The sequence below is a fragment of the Corythoichthys intestinalis genome, chromosome 8 (genome assembly GCF_030265065.1).
Source record: "Corythoichthys intestinalis isolate RoL2023-P3 chromosome 8, ASM3026506v1, whole genome shotgun sequence".
NCBI classification, from domain to species: Eukaryota; Metazoa; Chordata; class Actinopteri; order Syngnathiformes; family Syngnathidae; genus Corythoichthys; species Corythoichthys intestinalis.
This window is the reverse complement of record NC_080402.1, coordinates 57,001,120-57,027,679: the sequence shown is the minus strand read 5'-3', so window position 1 is coordinate 57,027,679 and position 26,560 is coordinate 57,001,120. Positions and strand designations below refer to the sequence as shown.

The following is a 26,560-nucleotide window of genomic DNA, read 5'->3' as shown; positions in this document are numbered from 1 at the left end:
AAACCTATTATCTTCCTCTCTACAGGGGCCGTGTTTGTCTTTTAGAGTGGTAAGCAACAGGTCTCATTGCTTCCCGGTTGTAACCCCATCTCAAAACAGTGTAAGAATTGTACTTTTGTAAGATGGTTGAAGATTAAGAGGAATGTCTGGATTTGTGATAGCGGCCACCTGCTATCCACGTTATCCTCATTAACTCCCCGGATGTGCCTGATTCCTCGCAGGGAGCAAAAACAAGCAAGTAAAGTGAAACTGTTAACTGATTAACAGATCTGAGTTAGTATGGACTTCTATTGTTTGGCAAACCTTTGTCTACAAATGTTATATATATATATATATATATATATATATATATATATATATATATATATATATATATATATATATATATATATATATATATATATATATATATATATATATATATATATATATATATATATATATATATATATGTGTGTGGGTGGGTGGGTGGGTGGGTGGGTGGGGGTGTGTGTGTGTGTATATATATATATACTGTATGTGTGTGTGTGTGTGTGTATATACTTGCTTAACCTCTTGATTTCTGTAATCATCTATTGTATGTGTGAGTCTGATGACAATATATGCATTCTATTTACCGTATTTTTCGGACTATAAGTCACACCTGAGTATAAGTCGCACAAGCCATAAAATGCCCAACGAAGAGGGAAAAAAACATAAAAGTCGCACCGGAGTATAAGTCGCATTTTTGGGGGAAATTTACTTGATAAAATCCAACACATAGAACAGATACAGTATGTCATCTTGAAAGCCAATTTAATATAAAAATACAATAGAGAACAACATGCTGAATAAGTGTACAGTATGATCTTACATGATGCATGAACAACGAAATGCGAATATACTGTCCTCACCAGAACGCTACGGCTCGGTCCTGGCTATACAGCGAGCTAAACTCCCAAATGACGGTGCTGGACGTCCGTATAATTTGCTGAATCAATTTCGTCTTCTATACCAAACAGGTTCACATCAACATAAATAAATGATTAGGTGCTATTACAGCAATGACACATACGGTTAGCATGCGTTCGCTAGCATTAGCACATTGTTCAAACAACCACACAACTGGCTCTAAGTGTCCGATCGCGGGTGGAAAACAGACAACAACAACAAAAAAGATGATACACACAGGCGTTGCCTCTGTAGATATATTTTACAAGCATAAACAATGAACGTAGGTTCGCAGCCGTGTCTCTCTATCTCTCTCTTGCCCACTCGCTCAGAGACGCTGAATGAATGGGGTTTTGAGTGAAAATCTCCTTCCATCACCAAGGGCATTGAAGATGAGACAAGGCTGGGTCTTTCAGCATGACAACGATCCCAAACACACATTAAGGGCAACAAAGGAGTGGTTTTGTAAGAATCATTTCAAGGTCCTGGAGTTGCCTAGCCAGTGTCCAGATCTCAACCCCATAGAAAATCTCTGGAGGAAGTTGAAAGTAGGTGTTGCTCAATGACAGCCCCAAAACATCACTGCTCTAGAGGAGATCTGCATGGAGGAATGGGCCAAAATACCAGCAACAGTGTGTGAAAAGCTTGTGAAGAGTTACAAAAAAACGTTTGGCCTCCGTTATTGCCAACAAAAGGTACTTAACAAAGTATTGAGATGAACTTTTGGTATTGACCAAATACTTATTTTCCGCCATGATTTGCAAATAAATTCTTTAAAAATCAAACAATGTGATTTTCCGTTTTTTTTTTTTTTTTTTTCCACATTCTGTCTCTCATGGTTGAGGTTTAGCCATGTTGACAAATACAGGCCTCTCTAATCTTTTCAAGTGGGAGACCTTGCACAATTAGTGGTTGACTAAATACTTATTTACCCCACTGTAACACTACCAACTTTTCAGGATGTTCAAATTGTCCCCACCAACTTTTAAGTAACCTTATTTGCATTATATAAGGAGTTCAGTTATATAGGCCATTCAGATTGTCTTTCCATATGTTTTGTAAGGATAGAATTGATCATACCATTATTAAGCTTTATTTTATTTTATTAGTATTATTTTCATGAAGTTCAGATTTACATTTACCCCTTTTCACTTGCTGAATGTGGTGGTTCATTTTTCCCCCTCAAACACGCGTGCGATTGGCTGATGACTTGTATTTAAACTGTATTTGTATTTATTTGTACTTCTTTTTATTTTATTTAAAATATGTTTATCTATTTTCTACATTATTGTAGTCAAAAATATTTTAGTTGTAGAAAATGCATTTTGTCCAGATAATCATATACATGAATCATAATCGAGGTAAAAAGTTTTCATTTTTTGTTGTTGAGTTTGGCTGTGCTTGTGGATAGGAGCAGTAGTGTTTCACATGAAGAAAGGCTCCATTTTTATTTTATTTTTCTATACGCTAAGAAGTTTTTCAGTTATATTTATTCATTTATTTCGACAGATGTAGAGTGATCTTTAGACAAACGTTTATTTTTTTCATTCCTGGATAGTTAAGAGATTATTAACACGTTTGTATTTATTGTGTATGTTTGTATCATTTAAGTTATGTTCAAATATTACAATTTAAATCTGCTAATAAAATCCAGACATTTATTCTGGAAGTTATCAATAAATATCAATAAATGTTTCTGTAGTAGGTTTTCAAAACAAAGGTTTGAACCAATACACACGAAAGTTAGTATAATTCAATACAGATTTATTTTGCACTGATTATTTAGCCTATCAATTAATTAGGTTTATATTCGTGAGAAATGAAGCCCTGACTCCCATTGAACCCAGTCTGTTTGGTCTTATTAATGTATCCCGTCCCCAGCAAAAAGTGTACACGCAGGTTATGCTGTTATATCGTACTGTACCTACCAATGTTGAGACCAAAGCTACGCCCTTGCTTACCATTGAAATTAAGAAGGAAATGATGAAAAATATGAGTATGGTGTGCGTGCGAGTGAACTGGCTCGACATTATGACCGGTGTCATCCAACCTCTGTTCGAAAGTCTCTTTAAGTTAAGGTTACAATTAAGACCCTTTTTTAAATTCCTGATTTATCATTACTATTGCAACATCCGCAAGGAAGTTGCCTGCTTCGTCAGGTTTTTAATATTTTTTTTCAGAACTTGTGCAACACAGCACGGATACTGTACGTCATAGCCGACACCAGCAACAACATGATAAAAAGTAAAAACGTCCCACTCTACTGCTCCTCTCTCTCTCGTCAGTCACACGGTGCGTTCAGGAACAGCATGCAAAACACAACGGCTACGTTAGAACCCGATTTGTTACATTATTATTATTATCCCGATTTGTATTTATAATGTATTTGTTTTACTTTGTGTAAATACTATCTGTAATTATATCAGGAGTATTTATTAAGGATGTGGCTTGGGTTTTTGGGCTCTGGAACAAATTAATCAAAATATAATGGGTAAATCCCGCTCGACATACCAACATTTCGACTTACAAACAAAGTCCTGGAACAAATTAAATTTGTACGTAGAGGTACCAGTGTATAAAATTTGAATAGGCTCACTGAATCACCATCAGTATGACCAAAGTGGTCCTAAGATCCTTTGCTTTCTCTACTCGTGTGTCTGTTTTTACACTCGCGTGGCTTTATTCCACTTCACTTGACACATATACAGGGTGACTGAACCATCAGAAATATTAAGGAATGTACCCATGATCCAAGGTGGCAATAAACCAAAGCATGTCCACTAGAGCATAGACATACGTTCCACAGCAGAATGTGTAAATGTGCGTTGTAGAATTGTGATGAAACTCCGATTACAAAAGTGGCATATTCAAAATAAACTATGAAAAATTGTGGTCAATTTTTTTCCAAAATTTATACCGTTCATCTATTGTTTTCTTTACCTCTTAGTAACATGTAGTTCATAGTTCATTCACATAGTTGATAAAAGAGTGATTATTATTTTGTCTAGAGATCGAAAGTATATTTTTGTTTTTGTGTGAAAATATATTGGTTTGATACATTTGGGAAAGCATGTTTGTCAACTATGAAAAGCCGTAATGCGGTGATGCAAACGGAAGTTGGCTTTCATCTTTCTTACAGTTGGGGTTTATAGAAAGCTTTCAAAATATTTTAGGAGAAATATCCAATCATACCAGCAGCATTTGACAATTGGTTCTTCAAAGTGGTTGTCAGATGATACGCTGCCATCTCTGCTAGCAATGGGGCTCAGGATATCATCACTAAGATGAAAAGTCTGGTCTGAACTGAACACCGATGCATAGTCATGCTGCTTCATTATGTAACCACAGGAATATTAATGCATGCAGGGTGTGAGGTAAATGTCAAGTCAGACACTGCTTTGCTGAATTTTGCATACACTAGGTATAAAAAATATTCTTTAGAGCATAGGTAGACATTCTGTGCATATCGGAATAGAGTCCAGCAAGGGAACATCGGCGGATTTGATGGATAAAGACGAAGAAGGAGTGCTTGAACACACATACACAAAATCACAGAAATGATGCTCCCTAGCTGAATTGTGTATGATGTGTAATTAGTATGCATAAGATCTGTTCTTTCTGGTATATGTGGAGTGCTTGGGGCAATCCAATGTGTCTGACGATCAGTCTAACACAGCCCCACTCTCCTCTCATCTTATAATATCCGATCAATAGTTTGCCTTCAAACGTCTGACATTCGGTTTATCTTCTGTCAGCCACTTCAGTGCAAGCTTATAATGAAAGCATGCACTTATTGTATTTAAGACGGCCACTAAAAAATACAGATATTTTCCATAATTGAAAAGAAAAAAAATTGGATCGATATGACATTACTTGGCATTTTTTGCAGGATGAATTTGACATTCAGGATAATGTTAGTGTACCTTTTCTTATAACCAGGTTAGAGCTAAACTTCTTTGCATTGAAATACATGAGCCAAAATGAACTACATTAACGTCTTCTTATTCTAACTTAAAGTGTGTATGACAACAAAAAGCATGTTTATTTCATATTTCACGTGGTGTTTTATGCTCCTGAATGAGTGTGGAAGTGATCGTCTTATATATTCAATTTTTGAATCCCGCGGCATGAAAATGAGTTACTTCTGACTCCAGCTTCTGGTTTAGGATGAATGCGAATGTGACGTCACCCGGGTCAGTGTCTCACAATACAGCATTGCTTTATAACATGCAGATGGATTGTGGATTCAGCTGTTTTGCGAATTAATTTGTTTATTTTTCGCATCACACCAGCCAAACGGCCCTCAGCAGGGGAACGACGAGCTCTAACTTGCTGTCCGCCGGGCGTGTTGCCGATCGGCGAAGACAATCGACAACCCCGCTGCCGTGTGAAACGGCCCGGGCTAGTTATGTGTGATTTTTCGCTTCGAAGACTTTGAAACATTACTCGGTTTGGGTTAGCATGTCGGCTAGCTGTCATGCCTCTTGGTTTGTTTAATTCTCCGGGGCAGGGAAATGACAAAATCCTGACTAACTACGGTGGCATGAAATATCGTCCGTGAGGTGCGAGAGTAAAGGTGAAGTCGACAGTTTTGACCATTATGGAGTAATTTGTCATACTGAATAAATGTATTTTTATTATTTCATATTCCATTTAGAAAAAGACTGTTATTTGTCATGACCATACTATATATTTAGCTATTGTTGAAAACTACTTGGATAAAAAGAATATCATGTAAAAATATTGGAGTAGAGAGACTGAAACAATGACATTTTACAGCTCTCTTTGTCGCATTTCCCTAGTTTTGAACAATTCCTCATCAATGGGCTGAATAGTAAAACAGATCAAACCATTCTCCTGCCGACGTCATCCTCCTGTTAGTGACGCTAGAGCCCTATAATGGTAGGCGTGGCTAGCCGGCAGATTAAAAGACAAATTTCCCGTCATCTGCGCTTTGCCAAATGATTGTATATAGTCGAATTGTCTCAAAATATGATTATAATTCACATAATAATGCTATTTAAGACTTTATAGAGAACTCATTCTTTAATTGGTTGCCGTGGATAGCACTAGATGTCGTTTAGCTAGTTTAGATAGCATTTGGACTGGGAGACTGGGAGAGGTTAGGTTCTAGCACCGTCAAATGGCACTGAAACATGATCAATCAATGCCAGCCATCCCAGTTCAAATGGATTTGATGTCGATTGAAGTCAATGACAGGTTATGAGCTTAACATATATTACATGAAGAAGAATAACCCGAGTAAAATCATTATATTTTAATTTGATTTCAATACTATTAAATTTTAAAACGAAATGAGATGTTTTCATGTATTGATAAAATACTAGGGATTGCGCCATTTTCCAGAGGGTTGGAATCAGGTGAAAACGATCGGGTTTTTAATTTCAAAAATATGTTTGTTTTTCTGCTTCATGCTCGTACAGCCTTTCACCTCCCTCCTGCTAAGCAGTGTGACCAAACTTGTTTCTTTCTTGGTCAACAGCTGCTGTTTGGTACTTAAAATTAACAATGATTGACAGGTTTGCAGCTTTGATCTAGCGAGAGAAGGCTCAGAAGCTCTACGATCAAAGGCGCAAATGTGTCAATCATCATTTAGTTTGTTAGACACTAGTCTGTGACAACTCATTCAAGTGAGAGGCTGTTCTCGGCAGCATGTGGGCCAAAGCGTGAGTGAATTTGAGTGGACTCACTCAATGAAGCATTTAATGAAGACAAGCATTTTTATACATTATTCTTGTTGAAAAATAATTCACATTATGAAGGCAGAATGATGCCTAGAGTAGCTCTACCAATTTCACCAATGAGACATCGCAACAATAATTACATGACTTCATTAAACCAATCAGATGCAAGCTTCCCCTTCTATGACCACGCCAGCCTGTTCAATCTCGTGGCGTCTTTAAAGCACCATAAAAAATGAAGTAGTTGATATAGAGCGCTGCCTTTAACATGACTCGAAAGCGCGGATTTTAACCTCTCTCCCATTCTTTATTTGGCACCGATTGACCACCGAAAACAGGATTATATAATATAATATATTAAACAACATATAATCCTTTTGATAATAGTAACAATGAAGGAACTATCAACTATTCAGCTATTCAAACTGTTCAAACTAGGAACTATTTTTTTCCACTAGAGGGCACTCATGCACTTTGGACAAATAATGCTTCATTTTTGGAATTTTTTTCTCTCACGCCGGAATGCAATGATTTTTTTGTTGTATTTTTTTGGCTTAATGTGGTTATGTAATGGGTTATTGTACAGTATCATTGTAACAACAATTCATATAAATAACATTGTGCTGAAAAAAAAAATCTGACAAATTTGGAATTACTCTCAATGTTACTCATTACTTTCTACGACTCCAGTTTGGACTACCTAACCCAGCAGTCGGCAACCCAAAATGGTAAAAGCCATATTAGGACAGAAAAACAAAAAACAAATGTCTGGAGCTACAAAAAATTAAAAGCCTTATATAAGCATTATAATAAAGGCAACACATGTTGTATGCATATATATTAGCCTACTATCAAAATGACTAAGTTCGCTATGAATATATAATGAGCCTTCATGATTAAATGTTTTTTATTTTTTTCCTAGCAGTGCATTCTATAGAGAATGACACACCACGTGACTACTTGTTGTTGTCCGCTACTGCCTCAAGTTTAACTTCATTACAATATTAATGAATTACCGGTACGTTTTATTGCTTTGGTAAAATTAGAGAAATGCAATGATGAAATCCAAATGTTGATGTCATTTGTATTTTGAAGATTGGAAAAAAACAAAAACAAAATAGAATGTGCATAATGCGCCCCTTATCTGGGCAACAAACATAGTGCAACAAAACGCAGCCTGCATTTATGAAAAATAAAAGAGCACCCTTTTGAAAAGGTAAAGTATATAATCGGAGTTCACGTACCTGCATAAAAATGATGGGTGTTCAATATCGATCACATCACACGATTCATCACAGAGTGTTCTGCCGCTGAATTAATTTTCTTGATTTTCTGATTGGTGAAGTTGCCTGCCATTTTTATGGCCCTTTCCTTCACCGTCTTAGTGCGAGAGGCATGTATTTGATGATTAGTATTATCTCGGTTTTGTTTTTGAAGTCTGCAAATAGGTGTTCTGATATGTTGATGAATGACCCCTTCATTTACCAGTTACCATCTGTGAACAGTTTTCCACGCTTTATTTATCCTGGGTTTCAACAAAACTCACAGCAGTAGTGGAGTTTGGAGATGCAATCCACTTTTTAAATCTATTTTTACACTCCTGTAATTTCTTCAGAAGTAATGCAGTCACACTTACTGGGTCCTTGACTGCAAAAGTAGTATGCCTTCCCTGCAAATGTCTGTCCACATTACTCCTTTTGTGATTTGACAACTTCTTGCGACAGAGCATTCAGAAAATCCTTCCGCATTGGCAATGAATGCAATTGATTCGGCCCAAGAAACGTTGAATCCTCTGTTCTCCTCCGTTTTTTTTCTCTTTTCCTCTTTGGAATCCATGTCCCATCATATAGCCGCCGAGGACCTGCTGATAGAAATGGGCTATGACGTAAATCTTCATTGACAGAAATGTTGAAATGTAATAATTATTGTACACATTTTTACAGCATGGGAAAATGTTAAGATTGTTTGTGTCATGTTTGTCCTCCTACAGAAAGCATGTTAAAACAAAAAATATGTTTTTCCCTCCCTCATCATTTTCCATTTTTAAACATTTTTGGAACGCTCCAGTGAGCCACTAGGTTTGCGCTAAAGAGCCGCATGCGGCTCTCAAAACACGGGTTGCCGACCCCCGACCTAACCTATGGGATTAGAGTTTAGCCCATGTCTGTGTGGGGTTTCTATGAGAATTAAAGTTTCCCCAACAACAGAAATCATGTAAATTTAGATTGCTTTTAGTTGATGCATCTGAATACTTTGAGTAGCTTAGATAAATGTGATATTTCCAAAAAAATAAAAAAGTCTTAAAAACATGTTTTTTTAAAAGAGTAAATATAATAATTTATTACTTAAAATAAGTATTTTAAGATTATTTTCAGCTAGCTATTTTTCTAATTTAAAGAAACCTGAGTAAAATTTATTTGAAGCAAAGGCAGATAATAAAATTTATTTCTAGTAGATTTACAGTGAAAACAAGGAAATTTAACTTGTTTTAAGGAGGTGTGTTTTTGAAGTGATTTGGGTAACATTTGCTGTAACTCGTGAAATAAAGATAGACTAACAAGAATTGTAATTAGGTTATAAAATGATAGAATAACAGGAATCAGTTTGAGCATAGGATACATACACAATTTGATAATGCTGAACAATATTTAGAGTTTTAGAAAGTATGGCGTCCTTCTTCATCCAAAAACAGATTTCAAAGAGTTGAAGTAATTAAACTCAACATGTGATAGAGAGGGGATTGCCAAAGGCAAGCTGACTGTATGGATTTCTCCTTAACTGTCGTACAAGCTAAAGAATTTAACTGCATTTCATCACTCAAAGGTATTTTTTTCACCCTTGACTAATGTCTGGCAGTGAATGTTCTATTTGTTCTTATGAAGCCCATACATCTAAAACTCGGCAATTCTTCACCTATATCAAGAAACTTTTGCTTTCGAATATTGCAATACCTATGCTTGAATTTCAAGTTTGTTAGGAATGTTCTTAAGATTAAGTATACTAATTATTGCTGAAAACAAGTCTGTTAAGCTTATTTTCAGCTAACTTTTTTTTTTCCAATACATCTGAGTAAAATTTACTTGAAGCACTGGCAGATAATTTCACTTGTTTCTAGTAGATTTTAACTGAAAATTGGGGAATTTAAACTATTGTAAGGAGATGCAGTGCATACAGTATACACTGTATTAAATACTGAGAAACTGTCCGATGTTAAACATAACACTTCCTGACCTCAAACCTAATCATTTACACATATACATAATATAGCTTAGCAAAACTAACAATTAACTGAACAATTTCCAACATTCTTGACCAAGTTTTAAGTGCGTATAACACCAAAAAGCATGTTTATTTCATATTTCACGCAGTGTTTTATGCTCCTGAATGAAATGGACCGCTTGGATGTGTTTGAAAGCCATTGTTTTATATATTCAATTTTTGAATCCCGCGCCATGAAAATGAGTTACTTCCGGCTCCAGTTTTGGGTTTAGGATGAATGCGAATGTGACGTCACCTGGGTCAGCATCTCACTATACAGCATTGCTTTATGGCGTGCAGATGGACTGCGGATTCAGGTGATTTTGCTGATTAATTGGTTTCTTTTTCACATCATGGCAGCCAAATGGCTGCAGAAAATTGTTTCTGCACCAGGGAGAGGCGTGTGAGCCTTTTTTGGGGTTTCAAAAGGTTCCCATTCACCGGCGGATATTGGCCAAAACAAGCCCTACTACTGTGGGACCTTTCGAATCACGAGGAAGTGAGTAAGCATTGTGTTTTGTATTATGTCAAATACTGGGATCATGGCAACTGTTTAATACGGAGGTGGCTTGCATTTTGTGGCTGGTTGTCCACCGAGAATGCCACTCTCCCGACGACCGGCGGCTTGTCGCACATCCCCCTGCCGGGAGAGCGCTATACAGTACTCGGCTTATTGCTCTCTTCGTGTGCCCGGTGTCCTGCCAAATTTTCCACCTGATCAGAAATTGCAACTTTGTGTTAAAAATGGCCACGAATACCTCGATTACAAAGCAAACACTTCAAACTTTCTTCAAATGAAGAACTATTTACTTATGTTTAATCATGGACGAACATGTAGAAAAGTTCTCATCAGACACATTCTGACATGTTAGCTGTACAACAACTGCATGCCGTGTCTTCACCGTGTAGTTAAGCATTAGTTTACACCAAATTCGTGTTGACCATGTGGCAGCTACGCGCCCCTCCTACGTCGGCCAGTTTCTCCGGCGGTAATTCTCCAGCTGCTTCCCCGGCAAACATGCTCTCTTGCCCGCAGCATGGGACGAGCTGTAACTTGCTCGCTGCCGGGCATGTTGCCGATTGGCGAAGACAGTTGACAACCCCGCCATCGTGTGACATGATCCCGGATAGTTTTGAGTGATTTTTCGCTTGGAACACTGAGAATAGACTTTGAAACATCACTCCGTTCGGGTTAGCATGTCGGCTAGCTGTCACGCCTCCTGGTTTGATTATGCTCTCCGAAGCCGGGGGCAGGGAAATGAGAAAAGCCGGACTAACTCCGGTGGCATAAAATGTAGTTTGGAGGTGCAAGAAGTGGACAGTTTTGACCATTATGGAGTCATTTTGCCATGTAGTACTGAATACATGCATTTGCAAGATTCCATATACCATTTAGCACAAAACTGTTATTTGTCACGACCATACCATTTATTTAGCAATTGGAGAAAAATACTTGGATAAAAAGAATATCTTGTAAAAATATTGTGACTGAATCAATGACATTTTGCGGCTTTCTTCGTCGCATTTTCCTCGTTCTGAATAATTCCCCCTCAGTGGGCTAAATACTAAATCAGATGAAACCATGACCCTGCCGACGTCATCCTCCTGTTGGGGACGCTAGAGCCTTATAATGGTAGGCGTGGCTAAACGGCGGATTAAAAGACCAATTTCTCGTCATCTGCGCTTTGCCAAACTGTTGTATATAGTCAAATTGGCTCAAAATATGATTCTGATTCACATAATAATGCTATTTAAGACTTTAGTGTATCCTATCTTATCCTGTTTTATCTTATCTCTAAAGACAAATGACTCTCCTCCTTCGGTAATATAACAGTTCACATTTTGCTTTAGTTTATGCAACAGAAAATTACCACTTGTAGTTTGTCAGTTTGTGAAATACATATTAAAAAGCAATTTGGCAACACATTTAGATAACGAACATTGATTTTGGATGAAGACATCGCTGGACAATTTCTTTCTTTTTTTTTTTTCCAATCGGACTAGGTATCTTGTTTATAGGCGAAACCCTGTAAGAAAATGCAAATGAAAATTCATTACAAGTATCACAAACAAACACCAAAGATGAAAAATGATGGCTAGAGAAACTTGTTAGTGCATTTATTCTAACAGCGTCATTGCCTGTATATGTACACAAAATGCATATGGTGGAAATGTCTAGTCGAGGGAGACTTATCTGAAACTGGATTTAAAAACTAAATGCAAATGTCTACTCTGGAGAAATGCAAGGAAACTAATTAAGCGCATAGCTTGGCTGAACATACACACGGATGCACAGAACATTGCAAAGCAACCATCTGCTACTTTACTGAGATAGGAAAAGCTTGAAAAGGCTGTCTCTAAACAATATTGTGTAAGGAACCCGTTTACAACATGCAGTAAGACGCAACACTTTAATTCATCCGACAGATTGATGACTTGCCACAAGGCTGTTGCTCTGTTTAGCAGCGTGGTCCAAATGGGATCAGCTGTTAGCACTTTGATTTCAATATGTGAGCAAAACCATGTTTTGACCCATGGAATTCAAGTTGTGAGCCATTGCCTTTCCTTGGGGAAAAAAGGGGGCATATTTTTTTTAGAAAAGTGTTCATTAAAGTGAATGTGTTAAGTGCTGGACTGAATTATCCTGTTCAATAGACAGAAATTGTCCATGTGACACCCACAAATTCAAAGTGTTCAAAGAGACCGATGTTCAAATTGGACTAAATGCAGAGTAATACTCTATTGTCTAGACTCTTGCGCTGCCACTGGTTTTCTCCGGCAGTGTTGCCAGTTACCTTAACTTTACTGACTAATTGATTTTAAAACTAAATTCCCGAGTTAGCAGAGGTGGATAGAGTACACAAAGATTTTACTCAAGTAAGAGTAGCGTTACTTCAAAATAATATTACAAAAGTAAAAGTAGTCATCCAAATAATGTACTCCGGTACAGTGGTACCTGAAAATACGATCTTTTCGACATCCGACGTGAAATTTGACTCGCCATTTGTTTTCTACATTAGACGACATGCTCGAAATACGACGATTTTTGACAGCACCGCAGACGGATGTGCGACTGATTATCTTGTGAGAGAAATCAACACAGGTTTCAAAAAGGTTGGTACAGGTGGCGAAACAAGGAAAAAGGTGAGGCTTACCAATGAAATGAAGATCCAAATTATAGAAAAATATGAGCGTGGGGTGCACATCCATGAACTGGCTCAACAATACATCTCCACTGTCCTCTTCCGACCACCGTTTGCCAGTCTATATAAGTTAAGTTGACAATTATTATTGTGGTAACATTGCTAAAGAAATCGGCAGCTTTGTCAGGTTTTTATCATTTATTTCAGAACTTGCACCTAATGTCCGCCGCAGTGGATGGTGTTCTCAAGAAACACTGAAAGCGAAAGGAAACTCTCAACCGCACCGCTCCCTCCCTCTATCACGTTAGTCAAGCGGTGCGTTCAAGTACAGAAAAAAAACGTCCGCGACATTAGAACCTGATTCGTTATATTTTTACAGGAATTATTATTAATATATTATTATTCGATTTTATTTATAATTAAATTGTGTTGCTATGTGTAATTGCCATTTGTAATAGTACCAGCAGTATTCATTAAGGATTTAGTGTAGGTTTTTGGGCTGTGGAACGAATTAACTGAATTATAATGTATTCTGATGGAAAAATCCTGCTTGACATACGACCATTTCGACTTACAAACAAACTCCTGGAACGAATTAACTTCGTATGTCGAGGTACCACTGTACAAGTATAAAAGTATTTGATTAAAAGAATACTCAAGTAATGAGTAACATTTTGAGTAATTCTTAGGATGTTTTTTTTTCTTTGAAAACGTATAATTTTTTTCTCAGCACAAAGTTATATATATGAACTGTTATTATTATATTGTACAATAACGCATTACATAACCACATTATGCAAAAAAACAAAAAAAAACAAAACAAAACATTGCATTCCGGCGAGATTAAAAAAAAAAAAAAAAAAATTGAACCAAAGCATCATTTTTCAAAAGAGCATGAGTGCCCAGTAGAGGAGAAAATACTTTCCTAGTTTGAATAGTTGAATAGTAAATAGTTCCTTCATAGTTCCTACTACGAAATTAAAAGGATCATATCGGTTTTCCTGTGGTCAATCAGTGCCAATTAAAACAGGCAGAAAGGTCAATATCCGTTGATGGAAGCGCTACATGTCAAATACTTAACTTTTTACAGTGCTTTAAAGATGCCTTGTGATTGAAAAGGCCGGCATGATAATAGAATGGCAAGCTTGAGTCTGATTGGTATAATGGAATCATGTGATTTTTATTGTTATTGGTGAAAATTGTATAGCTACTTTTGGCATCGCTGGCAAAAAAAAAAAAAAAAAAAAAAAATCTAATATGCAGAATAAAGAGGAAAAATGTAACGACTATTGTAGCCCAAAGTAGAAGAGTAAGAGTAGTGTTTCTTCTTCACAAATCTGCTCAAGTAAAAGTACAACATATGGCTTAGTAAAACTATTGTTAGAAAGAAGTACATTTTTCTCAAAAAGCTACTCAAGTAAATGTAATGTGTTACTACACACCTCTTAGTTACTCTTCTCATTCCATCCAGCAGCTGACAATACAACAGCATCAACACACTTGGCTTAACAAATATATTTGTTGTTATCTAAAAATTAAATATGAAATATGATTAAATCATAAATATACAATTAATAATCTATTTGTGATATTTTCCCCCTTCAATATTAATATTGAATATATCTTCTTTTTTCCAGGCTACCATTTATAAACTAATCTGTATTAACAATATCAGTTTTATAATACATTCTGTACATTGTTTGGTGTCATAGTTTAGGTCTATATCAGTACTCACGCCCGGAGTGGCTACTTGGGAGGATCCCGGTGGGCCGGCCAGCCAGTCCGTGTTTTACACATTTTTAATGCTAATATAATTTTTTTGTTTGGTATTTATTCATGACAGTGTGTATTAATTCCATGCTGTTACCGCTGTGCCTGCGGGGCGTCTTAAAAAAATTAAAAATTGATTTTCTTTTTTTCCAGATGCTGGCAAAAATTAAAACATGCAGCTCCCCCCACAATCGGAGCATGTATTAGGCCAAATTGGCTACTAGTTCGGTGCTTGGATCATGGATAAAAAGAGCAAGGGTGGAGCCGAAAAAATAAGAGTTACAAAGAAAAAAAGCACTCGCAAAAGAAGCTGAAAATGTGCAAAACTAGCAATTTTTTAATGCAAAGAGCTCGCGGCCTCAAACGACAGAGGATTTACAACAAAAGTGGTAAGAATGCAATTTACACTGTGTGATACAATAACAACACGTAACTGTGGATACGTTGGCGTGTAGGATTACAATGTTCAGTGAGTGAATATTAGAATTAATATCATCAATCATGTGGCGTCTTTAAAGTGCCAAAAAGTTGACTTGAATTGATCAGATAACTTTGTAAGTAAAGAAAAAAGGTTTGGAGGTGTTTTGGTATGTTTCTGCTTTGGAAACTATATATCTGTAACTTTAAGTGTTTTACATCTATCTGTGTGTATTAGAGCAAAAGCTATATAAACGATATTTGTTAATAGGTTCTGCTGTAAGAAAGCTCACCTATACTTTTAGCTTGTAGCTCAAGTGAAGTGTTGCGTCTACATGGTATTTCTATACCGGCGTGTATTGTGCAGTTGTGTTCAATGCATTCATGTTTGTTTGTTACAGTTTCACAAACTTAAACAAATTACTTCATATAAAAATAAGAAAAGACCAAGCCTTTTGTTTTAATTGGAAGACATTCAATGTTCAATGTTAGCTAGCTGTTGGGCAGCGCACAAGGATATGCACTTGTCAGTACACCTACTGCATATGTTTTTAATTTTTTAAGAGCTAAAAAGTAACAAAATAATCCAGAATACAATGGCATTTCCAAAATAAACAAACAAACAAAAAAACATGTTTTATCCTGTGCAACACTACCAGAAAAAGAGGACGAGGAAGTACTGTAAGAAGTTTGGAACTTTTTTACAATCCCCCCCCAGCCTTCCTGTGTGGAGTTTGCATGTTTTCCCCCTGCCTGTGTGGGTTTTCTCCGGGGACTCTGGTTTCCTCCCACCTCCCAAAATCATGTGTGATTGAACACTCAAAATTGTATGTAGGTATGAGTCTGTGTGTGTGTGTGTGTGTGTGAATGTTTGTTTGTCTCATTGTGCCCTGTTATTGGCTGGCAACCAATTCAGGGTGCACCCTGCCTACTGCCCGTAGTTAGCTGGAGAAAATGAATGAATGAATGTATTTTTCAGGATCAAATGGTCAAAAAATGACCTTGAGTAAATTTTTACAGTTTGGATGTGACTTTTTGATGCACTTGAAGTCTTTTCTGTTACTAACAAAACAATGTTAATTAAAGAAAATATTGTTCAAAACATTATTTGAAAGCGGATTTTTTTTTTTGGTGAAAAATGACCAACTTTTAGATGTATGGTCTTAATAAAAACAAATTGTAATATTAACTTAAAGTAAATGGAATAATCTGACGCGTTAATCTGTTAACTAGTCTTTAACACTCAAAAAGAGATGCTGAAAAATATTTAAGAAAAATAATCTGATCAAGACATGATACATTTGCACTGTGTACAACGTATACTGTATAATATTTCATAAGACATTTATTGATTTATTTTTTTAATATATATTTCAGATGACTCAGGAGCAGTACATTCTGGCAGCACAACCAAACTCTCTGCACCAGCGGGGGTCGTCGGTGTGCGCAGCCCAGGTGTACCCCGCCGTGGGAATCTACGGCTGGAGGAAAAGATGCTTGTACTTCTTCATTCTCCTCCTTGTCGTCACCATGATTGTCAACCTGGCGTTGACCATCTGGATCCTCAAAGTCATGAATTTCACTCCGGTAAGAAGCGAGTTGTCTGCGTGTCATTAAAATGACAAAATGTTATACGGTTCATTGCTTGTGAGGGAGTTTATGTGAGGAGCGCTCTTAGGGGCAGTTTAAAAGGTTTGCTGTCAGGTAAAAGAAAGGTCATACTATTTGTAAACCAAAAAAAAAAATGTTCAGGAAAAATATGCTCTACAAAACCTAAGAGTAGATTCCTTATTACAACTCGGCCTTGGTCTATAGTATAGTGCTGTTTATCAATGAATGCTTTTATTAGTCCATTGGATCCACATGTACAGTATGTGATCTGGGGTTGCCGTGGCAATTATTACAAGCTAGTGCTCCATCAAAGTGATTGTAAGCAAATGTTCTACAACACATAAAACGCCGACAGGCAATTAGTATGGGCTTATCTTCTATTCATGTGAGACTCTGTAAGCGTGCCATCCAAGGGTTACAGCACCCAGGCAACCAATATTCCGTATCGCCTCAAGGCGCCAAAGACTAAGCCTTGATGGTTTGTATGCAAATGGGGCAGTATTTTACCTGACTTATGTTTCAATATATAAAAGAATATAAGAGGGGCAGTAAAAAAAAAAAAAAAAAAAAAAGTTGAAGGAAGGAGGGGTGCCGTTAACAAAATATGTATGCCTGCGGGAAGGCAGCCAGCAAAAGGTATATAAAAAAATAAAATAAAATAAAAAACGGGATATTTCAGGGGCTAACAGTATGAAATACAATATGTACTGGAGCCGTAAAGGCAAGAGGCGAGATAAGAGGAAGAAATATCAATAAAAACAAGTCAACGTGGAATAAATATGATGTGAATGAATACATTAATGTGCAAGTCATATAATAAACTGTTTTAATAATCATCATAAGGAAAATATAGTACGGATATGAACCGTTCAAACGTTTTGAGCAGCTGAATCGTTCTTCAATGTTTATTTATTTAAAGGACAAAAACACCGGTTTGCAGTGAACCTGTTTTGGACGACACTCCTGACCAGGGGTGTCAGTAGACCTAATACATTACTGGGGCAGAGCGGGCAGTGGCAAGCAAGCAAATTCTAGCACTTATCTATTATAAAACGTCAGAAAAAGCACTATAAACTAAATGTAATGGAACCAAAATACAATACGAATACCGATTCTCTTCATAATTTTTATGGACAGAATTTCTAGGCGCAGCCGAAGTGTTGAGGGTGTCCGGTTTGGTGGCCTCAGCATTGCATCTCTGCTTTTTGCAGATGATGTGGTGTTGTTGGCTTCATCAAGCAGTGACCTCCAACTCTCACTGGGGCTGTTCGCAGCCGAGTGTGAAGCAGTTGGGATGAAGATTAGCAACTCCAAATCCAAGACCATGGTCCTCAGCCGGAAAAGGGTGGCATGCCCTCTCTCTCTGTCGGGGATGAGATCATGCCCCAAGTGGAGGACTTCAAGTATCTTGGGGACTTGTTCACGAGTGAGGGTAGGAGGGAGCGGGAGATTGACAGGCGTATCATTGCGGTGTCTGCAGAGATGCGGACTCTGCAGTCCGTTGTGGTGAAGAAGGAGCTGAGCCAAAAGGCGAAGCTCTCGATTTACCGGTCGATCTACGTTCCTACCCTCACCTATGGTCACGAGCTGTGGGTTGTGACCGAAAGAACAAGATCCAAGATACAAGCAGCCGAAATGAGTTTCCTCTGCAGGGTGTCCGGGCTCTCCCTTAGAGATCATCCGGGAGGGGCTTGGTGTCGAGCCGCTACTCCTCAGTGTTGAGAGGAGCCAGTTGAGGTGGCTCGGGCATCTGGTACGGGTGACTCCTGGACGCCTCCCTGGAGAGGTGTTACGGGCATGTCCCACCGGCGGGAGGCCCCGGGGACTACCCAGGACACGCTGGAGAGAATATGTCGCTCGACTGGCCCGGAAATGCCTTGGAATCCCGCCGGAAGAGCTGGCTGAAGTGGCTGGGGAGAGGGAAGTCTGGGCTTCCCTCCTAAAGCTGCTGTCCCCGCAACCCAACCCGGACTAAGCGGAAGATAATGGATGGATGGAAATATAAGTTTCGGTCAAATAGTGATTTTTTTTTTTTTTAGGTCATCAGTATTCAAAATCAAAATTGAGACATCCCTTGTTTAAAATCAATTCACCTCTGCTCATGATCATCAAAATCCATAACGCCTTCACCTCTTCCTACAATCTGCTGCTCAACTTTGTCTGGACAGAAATGGGGATACAGTATATCACTGTAACTGTTATGCAATAAATCAGTGTTTGTCAACTGGTAGGTTTTGACCAAAAGTGCTTTATGTTGCTTAGGTGCGTTACCCAGCTTAATTCTCTGACTCCCACTTGCTGATTTATCCTTCAGATAACTTTTTATTTCCATTTACGAGAGAATTGTTTGAGTCAAATAGAAATTAATAAGACTGCAGTAGCAAATAAAATAAGCTGCAGTCTTATTGACTCAAACCTGTAAAACAGCTGGAAATGATGATTGGCAAACATACACAATTGTGAGAGGTTATATCCCAAACAGTGGCGCCACCAGGGGGTGGCCAGGGGTGGCCACAGCCACCCCTATGAATTGGTTGGCCACCCCACTGGCCACCCCGCTTGCCAGTATATCGTTAGATTGTTGTAGCATCAGTTATGCATTTCATCCCAAATGAATGCATTTATTTTGTTTTGTCAAATGTAGGGCTGTCAAATTTATCGCGCTGAACGCGCGGTAATTATTTTTTTAAAAATTAATTACGTGAAAATATTTATCGCAATTAACGCATTCGTGGTAGGACTCATTCAGGCATTGCCGCAAACAGCCTACAATGGCGCCGTTTTACTTATATACAGAAATAAGAGGCAGTGTCAAGTGAGTGGAGAAGATGCAAGCATTCATTGGGGCCGTGCTTTAAATTGGCAAAAGCTTTGTCATCTCTCCCACAGCAACTATACATATTGTGGGAAGCGACGTGGGGAAGAATGACAGGAGTTGATCTTTTTCTTAACACCCTGTAGTGTACCTAACGCAGAGAAGATATAGCATTTGCAGCCACCACACACAGTCATGGATGCACCACTTCCCATCATGCATTTGGGCAGAACAGTTAAGTCGCTACAGTATCATTTACTGAAAGCTAAACAAATACACTACATGGCAATATTTAGTCACAATATACAAACTCATTTTTATCCTTTAAGAATTACAAGTCTTTCTATCTGTGGATCCCTTTCACAGAAAGAATGTTAATAATGTTAATGCCATCTTGTGGATTTATTGTGATAATAAATACAGTACTTATGTACAGTATGTTGAATGTATATATCCTTCTTGTCTTATCTTTCCATTCCAACAATAATTTACAGAAAAATATGGCATATTTTATTAATGGTTTGAATTGCGATTAATTACGATTAATTCATTTTTAAGCTGTGATTAACTCGATTAAAAATTTTAATCGTTTGACAGCCCTTGTTAAAAGTACACCTTATGCCTAATATATACATACAACACAATAAAACAATCGTTTTGGAACTCAAAATGTTGACTGGACAGTTATGGACTTTGCACATTAAATCATTAGTAACATCAAATATTACACAATAAACCAAAGTATATAGCCGTGTCCTTAAGTCTTTCTGATAGTTTTCCCCTGACCTTTTTACTGCAATAATATAATGAAAACCTGAAATTATGGCTTTTAGTTTTGGCCACCCCAAGATTTTAAGTGGCCCCATCTGGCCATCCCTATGAAAAATTTCTGGAGGCGCCACTGATCCCAAAGGCAGGATATTAAGTCATACGGACTGATTGTATTAATTTTGATCATATATAACAGCAAATAGCAATAAATAGCATCAGTATTGATACAGTTTAAATACCACATATCATATTAACACAATATTAGACAAATCTCTTGATTGAGAGCCTCTCACTCAAATCACATATAATTGTCATTGTTTTCATAGCCAGTTTGCTAATAGACGGCAGCTAATCTGCTACTTCAATTCATGACCAAAGTAGTTTACTGCAGTTAACTGCCTAATATGTAAAGAGTAAAGTTGAACCATTTAAATTCACAATTCATAGGAATAGATGACCTCACAGGCACCAACACAGAGGTAAAAACGCACAGCAAGGATAGGCAGTTACCTGGCACTAACTTGTAAAGCAGGTGGTAAGATGATTGAGACACACACCGTAATATTGATACTGCATTCATGTCTTATTGGAGTAATAGAAAAAAAATAATTCTCTATTACCAGTATTGTTTTCATCAATGATGACTATAATGAAAATATTTTGTCAATGAACATTTTTTTTTTTTTTTTAATGACGACGACAAGATGATAACGAGCTAAAATCATTTTTTGGGGGACTTAAGCATAAATGCCAGTTTTCATTTCACGAGTGGAAATGCGCAATAGTTTCTGTCACATATTCACAATGAGTGACATTTAATGTGTAGTTAGCCTGAATGGTAGCAGTGACTGGTTGTGTCACTTATGTGACCTCCTGCACCCTCCCCGCCCAGACTCACCAGTGTGTCCTCTCCAGTCTTCAAGCTTGCACACACGGTAAAATCTGTTTTCTTATCTTGGCCAGAGAGAATATGCAATGTTGCTTTAGCCTTTAAAGGTCTGTGCTAAGTGATCATCACACACTAAATTTAACTCATACCGTTCGCGTAGCATTCGCATTCATGATAGCATTAGGCTAATGCTAACGGCGAGCGTCCTCTTAAACTCTTGGAAAACTTTTTTCCATACATTTCGTGGCGTCCAGGTGGGTATAGTTCATTGAAAATAATGTACTGTTTTTCTGAGTGTGTATTATCACCATGTTGGCGTTGTCCTTGTAGACGCTACAACATGTGCTCGTCTGTCAATGTTCATTCTAAATAGTTGGAAACCTTTTCTTTTAAGTAAGTTTTTTTTAATTTACGACGGACAAAAACATTTTTGGTAAACATCAACTAAAACTAGACAAAATTAGTCTTGAGTTTTTGTTAACAAAAACTAGGTGAGGTGTCGAAGACAAACACATTTTGAGATCATTATAATATGACTAAGACGAATAAATATTACCATCCAAAAGACTACGACAAAAATTAAAAGGCCTGCCAAAACCAACACCGTCTATTATATGGTATATATAAAAAGCACCAAACAGTCACTCAACTTGTAATGTATTGTTGGAGCATTAAAATAGGCTAGTCGTCTTTGTAGCTACCATGTTTATATCCCACATTACGACTTTACAACCTGTGGCCTATAATACGAAGCTGTTTTTTTGGTTTAGCAGGGTAACTTCGAGAGTAACTTCATCACGTGCCGCCTATCTTACCGGCTAACCGGGACTACGAAGGTGGATATGTTGGAACCGAGGAGTGTTGCCACGGCAACACACGTCAAACCTGGTCGTCTCAGAGTTAGATCTTGCTTAACACCAGGATTCCGATTAACCACGCTCTATTCAAACAGCACTCCTTCGCGGACGTGTCCTCTTGACAATGAAAGCTTACCTGGACCTGGAGCGTACAACATTGGCGAGCGGATTGTGAGGGGCTCTCTTCGGAGGGCACGGGTTTTTGGAGACCGCCAGAATCTGCTGGCGTACCCGGAAGATGTTCTCCATGAAAGATATAGATTTTCAGCTGAGGGAATTCGTTACCTGTACCAGCTGATCGATAAGGACGTCACTAATGTAACCCGCCGAAGTCAGGCCCTCACAACTGCGTAGATTGTGGGCCTGTCCTTGCACTCTTTCGCCAGGGACAGTATATGCATTCCATCGGTGATGCTGAATATCTGAGTAAGAACACTGTATGCCGTGCGATTCGAAGTGTATGGAAACACTTCAAAATTGATTGTTGAAATCGCTCAATGTAAACGAATGTGAAGCTTTGCTCTCATACAAGAAATATATTTAACGAACTTTTCCAGCGTTATTTTGTCGTGTAAATGCATTTATAATAATCATAAAAATATGTAGACTATTTAAACATTGAGAAAACTAACATTTTTTTCTGCCAACTTGAAGAGATTAAAATAAATGTCAAATCCACTGATAGGACAGATACACAAATATAAAAGATATAAACGTTTATTGAATATGCATCTTACAGTCTTGTTTAACAGTGAGAATTCGTTACAAAAGACGGGCCTTAATTTACGCAAATGGACATACGTATTCATACAGTCAATGGGACTAAACATACAATCATCCTGCTTCATGTGGTGATGCACAATGAATTATCTCTTACAGTTAACGTACCAGATCTTATTTTATTGTCCTGACAGCAGGCTTTATTTCTTTTCATGGACGTAAGTAAACTGGCATATTGACGCATTCACACATCACACAATCTGTAAATCCGCTGCCAACAGACCAGTTGCGCTCTACACGCCAAAGCGATGTTGGATTTCGTGGTGAGGGTGGATTTTAATTCCTCATAACTCCGCATGATTATCGCGCCTTCCTCCTCCATGAAGTAAGGTGCCCGTGCCATCGTCACAAGTAGTGTTTGACTCTGGTCTCCGCCGCCTTTTATGTGAACACGCAGTAACTCTGACTGGGTTGACACAGGTTCGACTAATCAACCTCATACTCAGCGTCGTAGCACCGAATGACCACAAACTAGATAACCAGGTTACCCGCTGGTAAACTGGATTACTTCTGGGGAGGTTGAACTCCGTTCGTAGTACAGGCCACTGGGCTGCAACTAACGTTTATTTTTATTATTGACTTATTATTTAATCAGACGGTTAATTACACGATTTATCAATTAATCGGACAAATGCACTTTTTTAAATTACCTTAACGATTTAACTTGAAATTGTCATGTTGTAACTAACAATGAAGACAAACTGGATGACTAATTCCTCCAAAAATAATATTTTAGTACAGCTTCCTGTCCGAACTGTAGTCTACAAGTGCATTGTTTTAAGTACATAAAACTTAAAAGTAAAAGTTTTCAATAAAGGTTATGAGTATAAAACATATAAAGAATTCAAAACAAAAAACAACAAATTTGAATAAGGAAGTGGCAGACTGTTATGAATCAGCTTTCTTTATCAAACAGTTGTTCATAATTACAATCCAATTTCAAAACACACTCTCTTGTGTGACAATTTACAGTTTGAATGGGGGTTTGTGCTGAAAGGAGACTCTAAACTGTTGTATAAATGGGTTTATGTGTGTGTTTTTTAAAAGAAATGAAACAACTTTACTATCTAACAATAATTCAAGTGCCAATATGCTTCTCCAAAACACAAATGGACACTTAAGACACTGATTAGCATAATTGCTAAATAGCTTAGCGCTAAGTAGTAAGGTCAACAAAGAATAAAAAATATACCAATTGGCTTCATTTACTCACCTCTGACGGAGGCACACTGGATCTAACAACACAAAAGAAAATCTCACTCTCGACACTTGGTAATATTATTGATTCAGCAACCCAACCTGAGTGTAGCAGTGAACTCTCTCTCTTGCTTTAATCACTGCCGCGCACGCAGCCTCACATTCCACACAAACAAGGACCCAAACAGGACTGCTGCAGACAAAATCGATTATCAAATTAGTTGGCCACTCATGTACTTTTCGATTTTAATCGCATCCTTATTCACAACACATAAGAATGATTTTCCAACTTGGGAACTCAGATCAGCCGACATACATGAACGCAGCATATCTCCCGAAGGTGCTTCTCGGAAGGATAAAATCATATGCCTATCACAGCCAAAGTTACGTGCATAAATTACCATATCAAGGAGCCATGTGCAGATTGTGTATATGGAGTGAATAGGGTAATATGACCATATTAAATCGGCACATTGTGTAGATTATGCTATGCAGACTTAACTACAAAGTATTTTACTTTATTTTATTTATGTACAGGTGAAATGTATACTGGGGCACTGCAGATCAATACTGGGGAACGTGTCCCAGTGAAATATGTCTGGCGACGCCCATGCTCTTCACTGCTTTCTCGTACAGCCACTCATTTCACTCATACTGTGTTTCTGCAATAGGCTTCAATTGGCTGCAATTTTTAAAATAGAAAGGCAAAAATAAGACAGAACTTTATGCTGATGAGAAGTGTTTTTTTTTGTATGTATTACAATTAATTAAAGGTGTACAGTATGGCATGCATGCTCAGCATCTCAGAGCATCTGCCTTTTGATCCACAGAGACTCGTTGATCTATTTTACTGCTTGCTTGAGTAAAAGTAAATGGATGATGAGTTGGCAGGCGGACGTTGGAACATCAGAACACCTTTCAGATGGGCTCACAGCTGAACTAAACCGATTACAAATACTTGGGTTCAGACCCTTTAAATCTGCTGCTGCTACTGTGATATACAAGAGAAAGCAAAGCTTTACAGTTTTCAATTCATTCTAAAATAAATAAATAGGCATTTCAGCACAACTGATTTCTGACAAGCAAAAGTAATTTGTTGAATTTCTTTGCTATGGTGGACTTTGACAAATTTGGTTCTAAGGGAGAGGCAGGGTGAAAATATTTGCTTTTTGAAGAGACAGTTTTGGCAGTAAATTATGGCGGAAAGCATTGGAGTGAGACCTAACTTCTGTATGAATGGCAGACTTAGTCAGCAAGGATATTCATGTACACACATTGTGCCAGCATCCATTTAGCACCTGCTCATGCTGATGTGTGCCACTGTAAATACGTCTATTCATGTGTGCCTTCCTCAGACATGTCAGCATTTACTGTGGAAATACTGTTATACATTTTCACATGATAACGCCATTTAGTCTGCATTCCATCTCAAGGCTTTCTACAACATTGCAGTTTTAATTTGTCTTTGCCAAAGAGATATTGTGTATAAATTGAAAAAAGTTAATGCTGCCAGAGATTATGGAGTTTGAATTTAACCATCAGTATGTTAAACATTCTCATTTGTAAATCAGAAAATACCAACCAAATTAAACAAATCTGGTAGTTTTAGCTTGGAAAGAACATTTTTTTTGGCAGGGCATGTCAATATAAAAATACAGGTGTACCTCTACTTACGACATTAATTGGTTCTAGAAGTCGATTCATTGCCTGAAAAATCCGGAAGTATAGACACGTTTTCCATGTAAATGCCCTAATCTGTTCCAAGCACTACTGAAACACGGCATCAAATTTTATAATCAGGGTAAAACGGGAATAAAACAACAGCCAAACACATTTGAATCATTTCATATACCTAGCATAACTGTTAAAACATGTAATGAAGTAGATAATAGAACATAATGCATAGGAAATTAGAAAAACAAATATGGTGCCTATCCACTATCTTATTCTTCGTGACACAAAAACGCGGGGAGACCTGTGCTCTAAAGCGCTACTAATGATGCGAACCGTGTGTTGGCTTAAAAAAATTCTTCGTGAGGCTCCAAGCCCGCTAAAACAACAACACCGTGGTGCGACTGGCTGCTATGCACTTATGTCCTGCACTCATTTAAGGTGTATTCACTGACAGTAATAAAAGTCGAGTAGAGTTTTCTATTTCATGTGGGTTACACTTGTTCTCAAGTCACGAGTCTAGCAACAGGATGATAAGCAGAGGTGGGTAGAGTAGCAAAAATTTATACTCAGGTAAGAGGGGTGTTACTTGAAAATAGAACTACTCAAGTAAAAGTATTCAAAAAAATTACTCAAGAACAAGTACAAAAATAGTCGGTGAAAAGAATATACCGTATTGGCCCGAATATAAGACGGTGTTTTTTGCATTGAAATAAGACAGAAAAAGAGGGGGTCGTCTTATAGTTGCG

General features: G+C 37.7%; 1 protein-coding gene across 2 annotated transcripts in view; it reads left to right on the top strand.

The window, feature by feature from the left end:
* LOC130919936 (zeta-sarcoglycan) overlaps positions 1-26,560 on the top strand; it is a 650,031-nt gene that overhangs the window by 292,554 nt on the left and 330,917 nt on the right. For both annotated transcript variants that reach the window (XM_057842610.1, XM_057842609.1), the window contains exon 2: positions 16,598-16,807. In XM_057842610.1, coding sequence (XP_057698593.1) covers positions 16,598-16,807 — 210 coding nt within the window. The remainder of the gene's footprint in view (positions 1-16,597; positions 16,808-26,560) is intronic.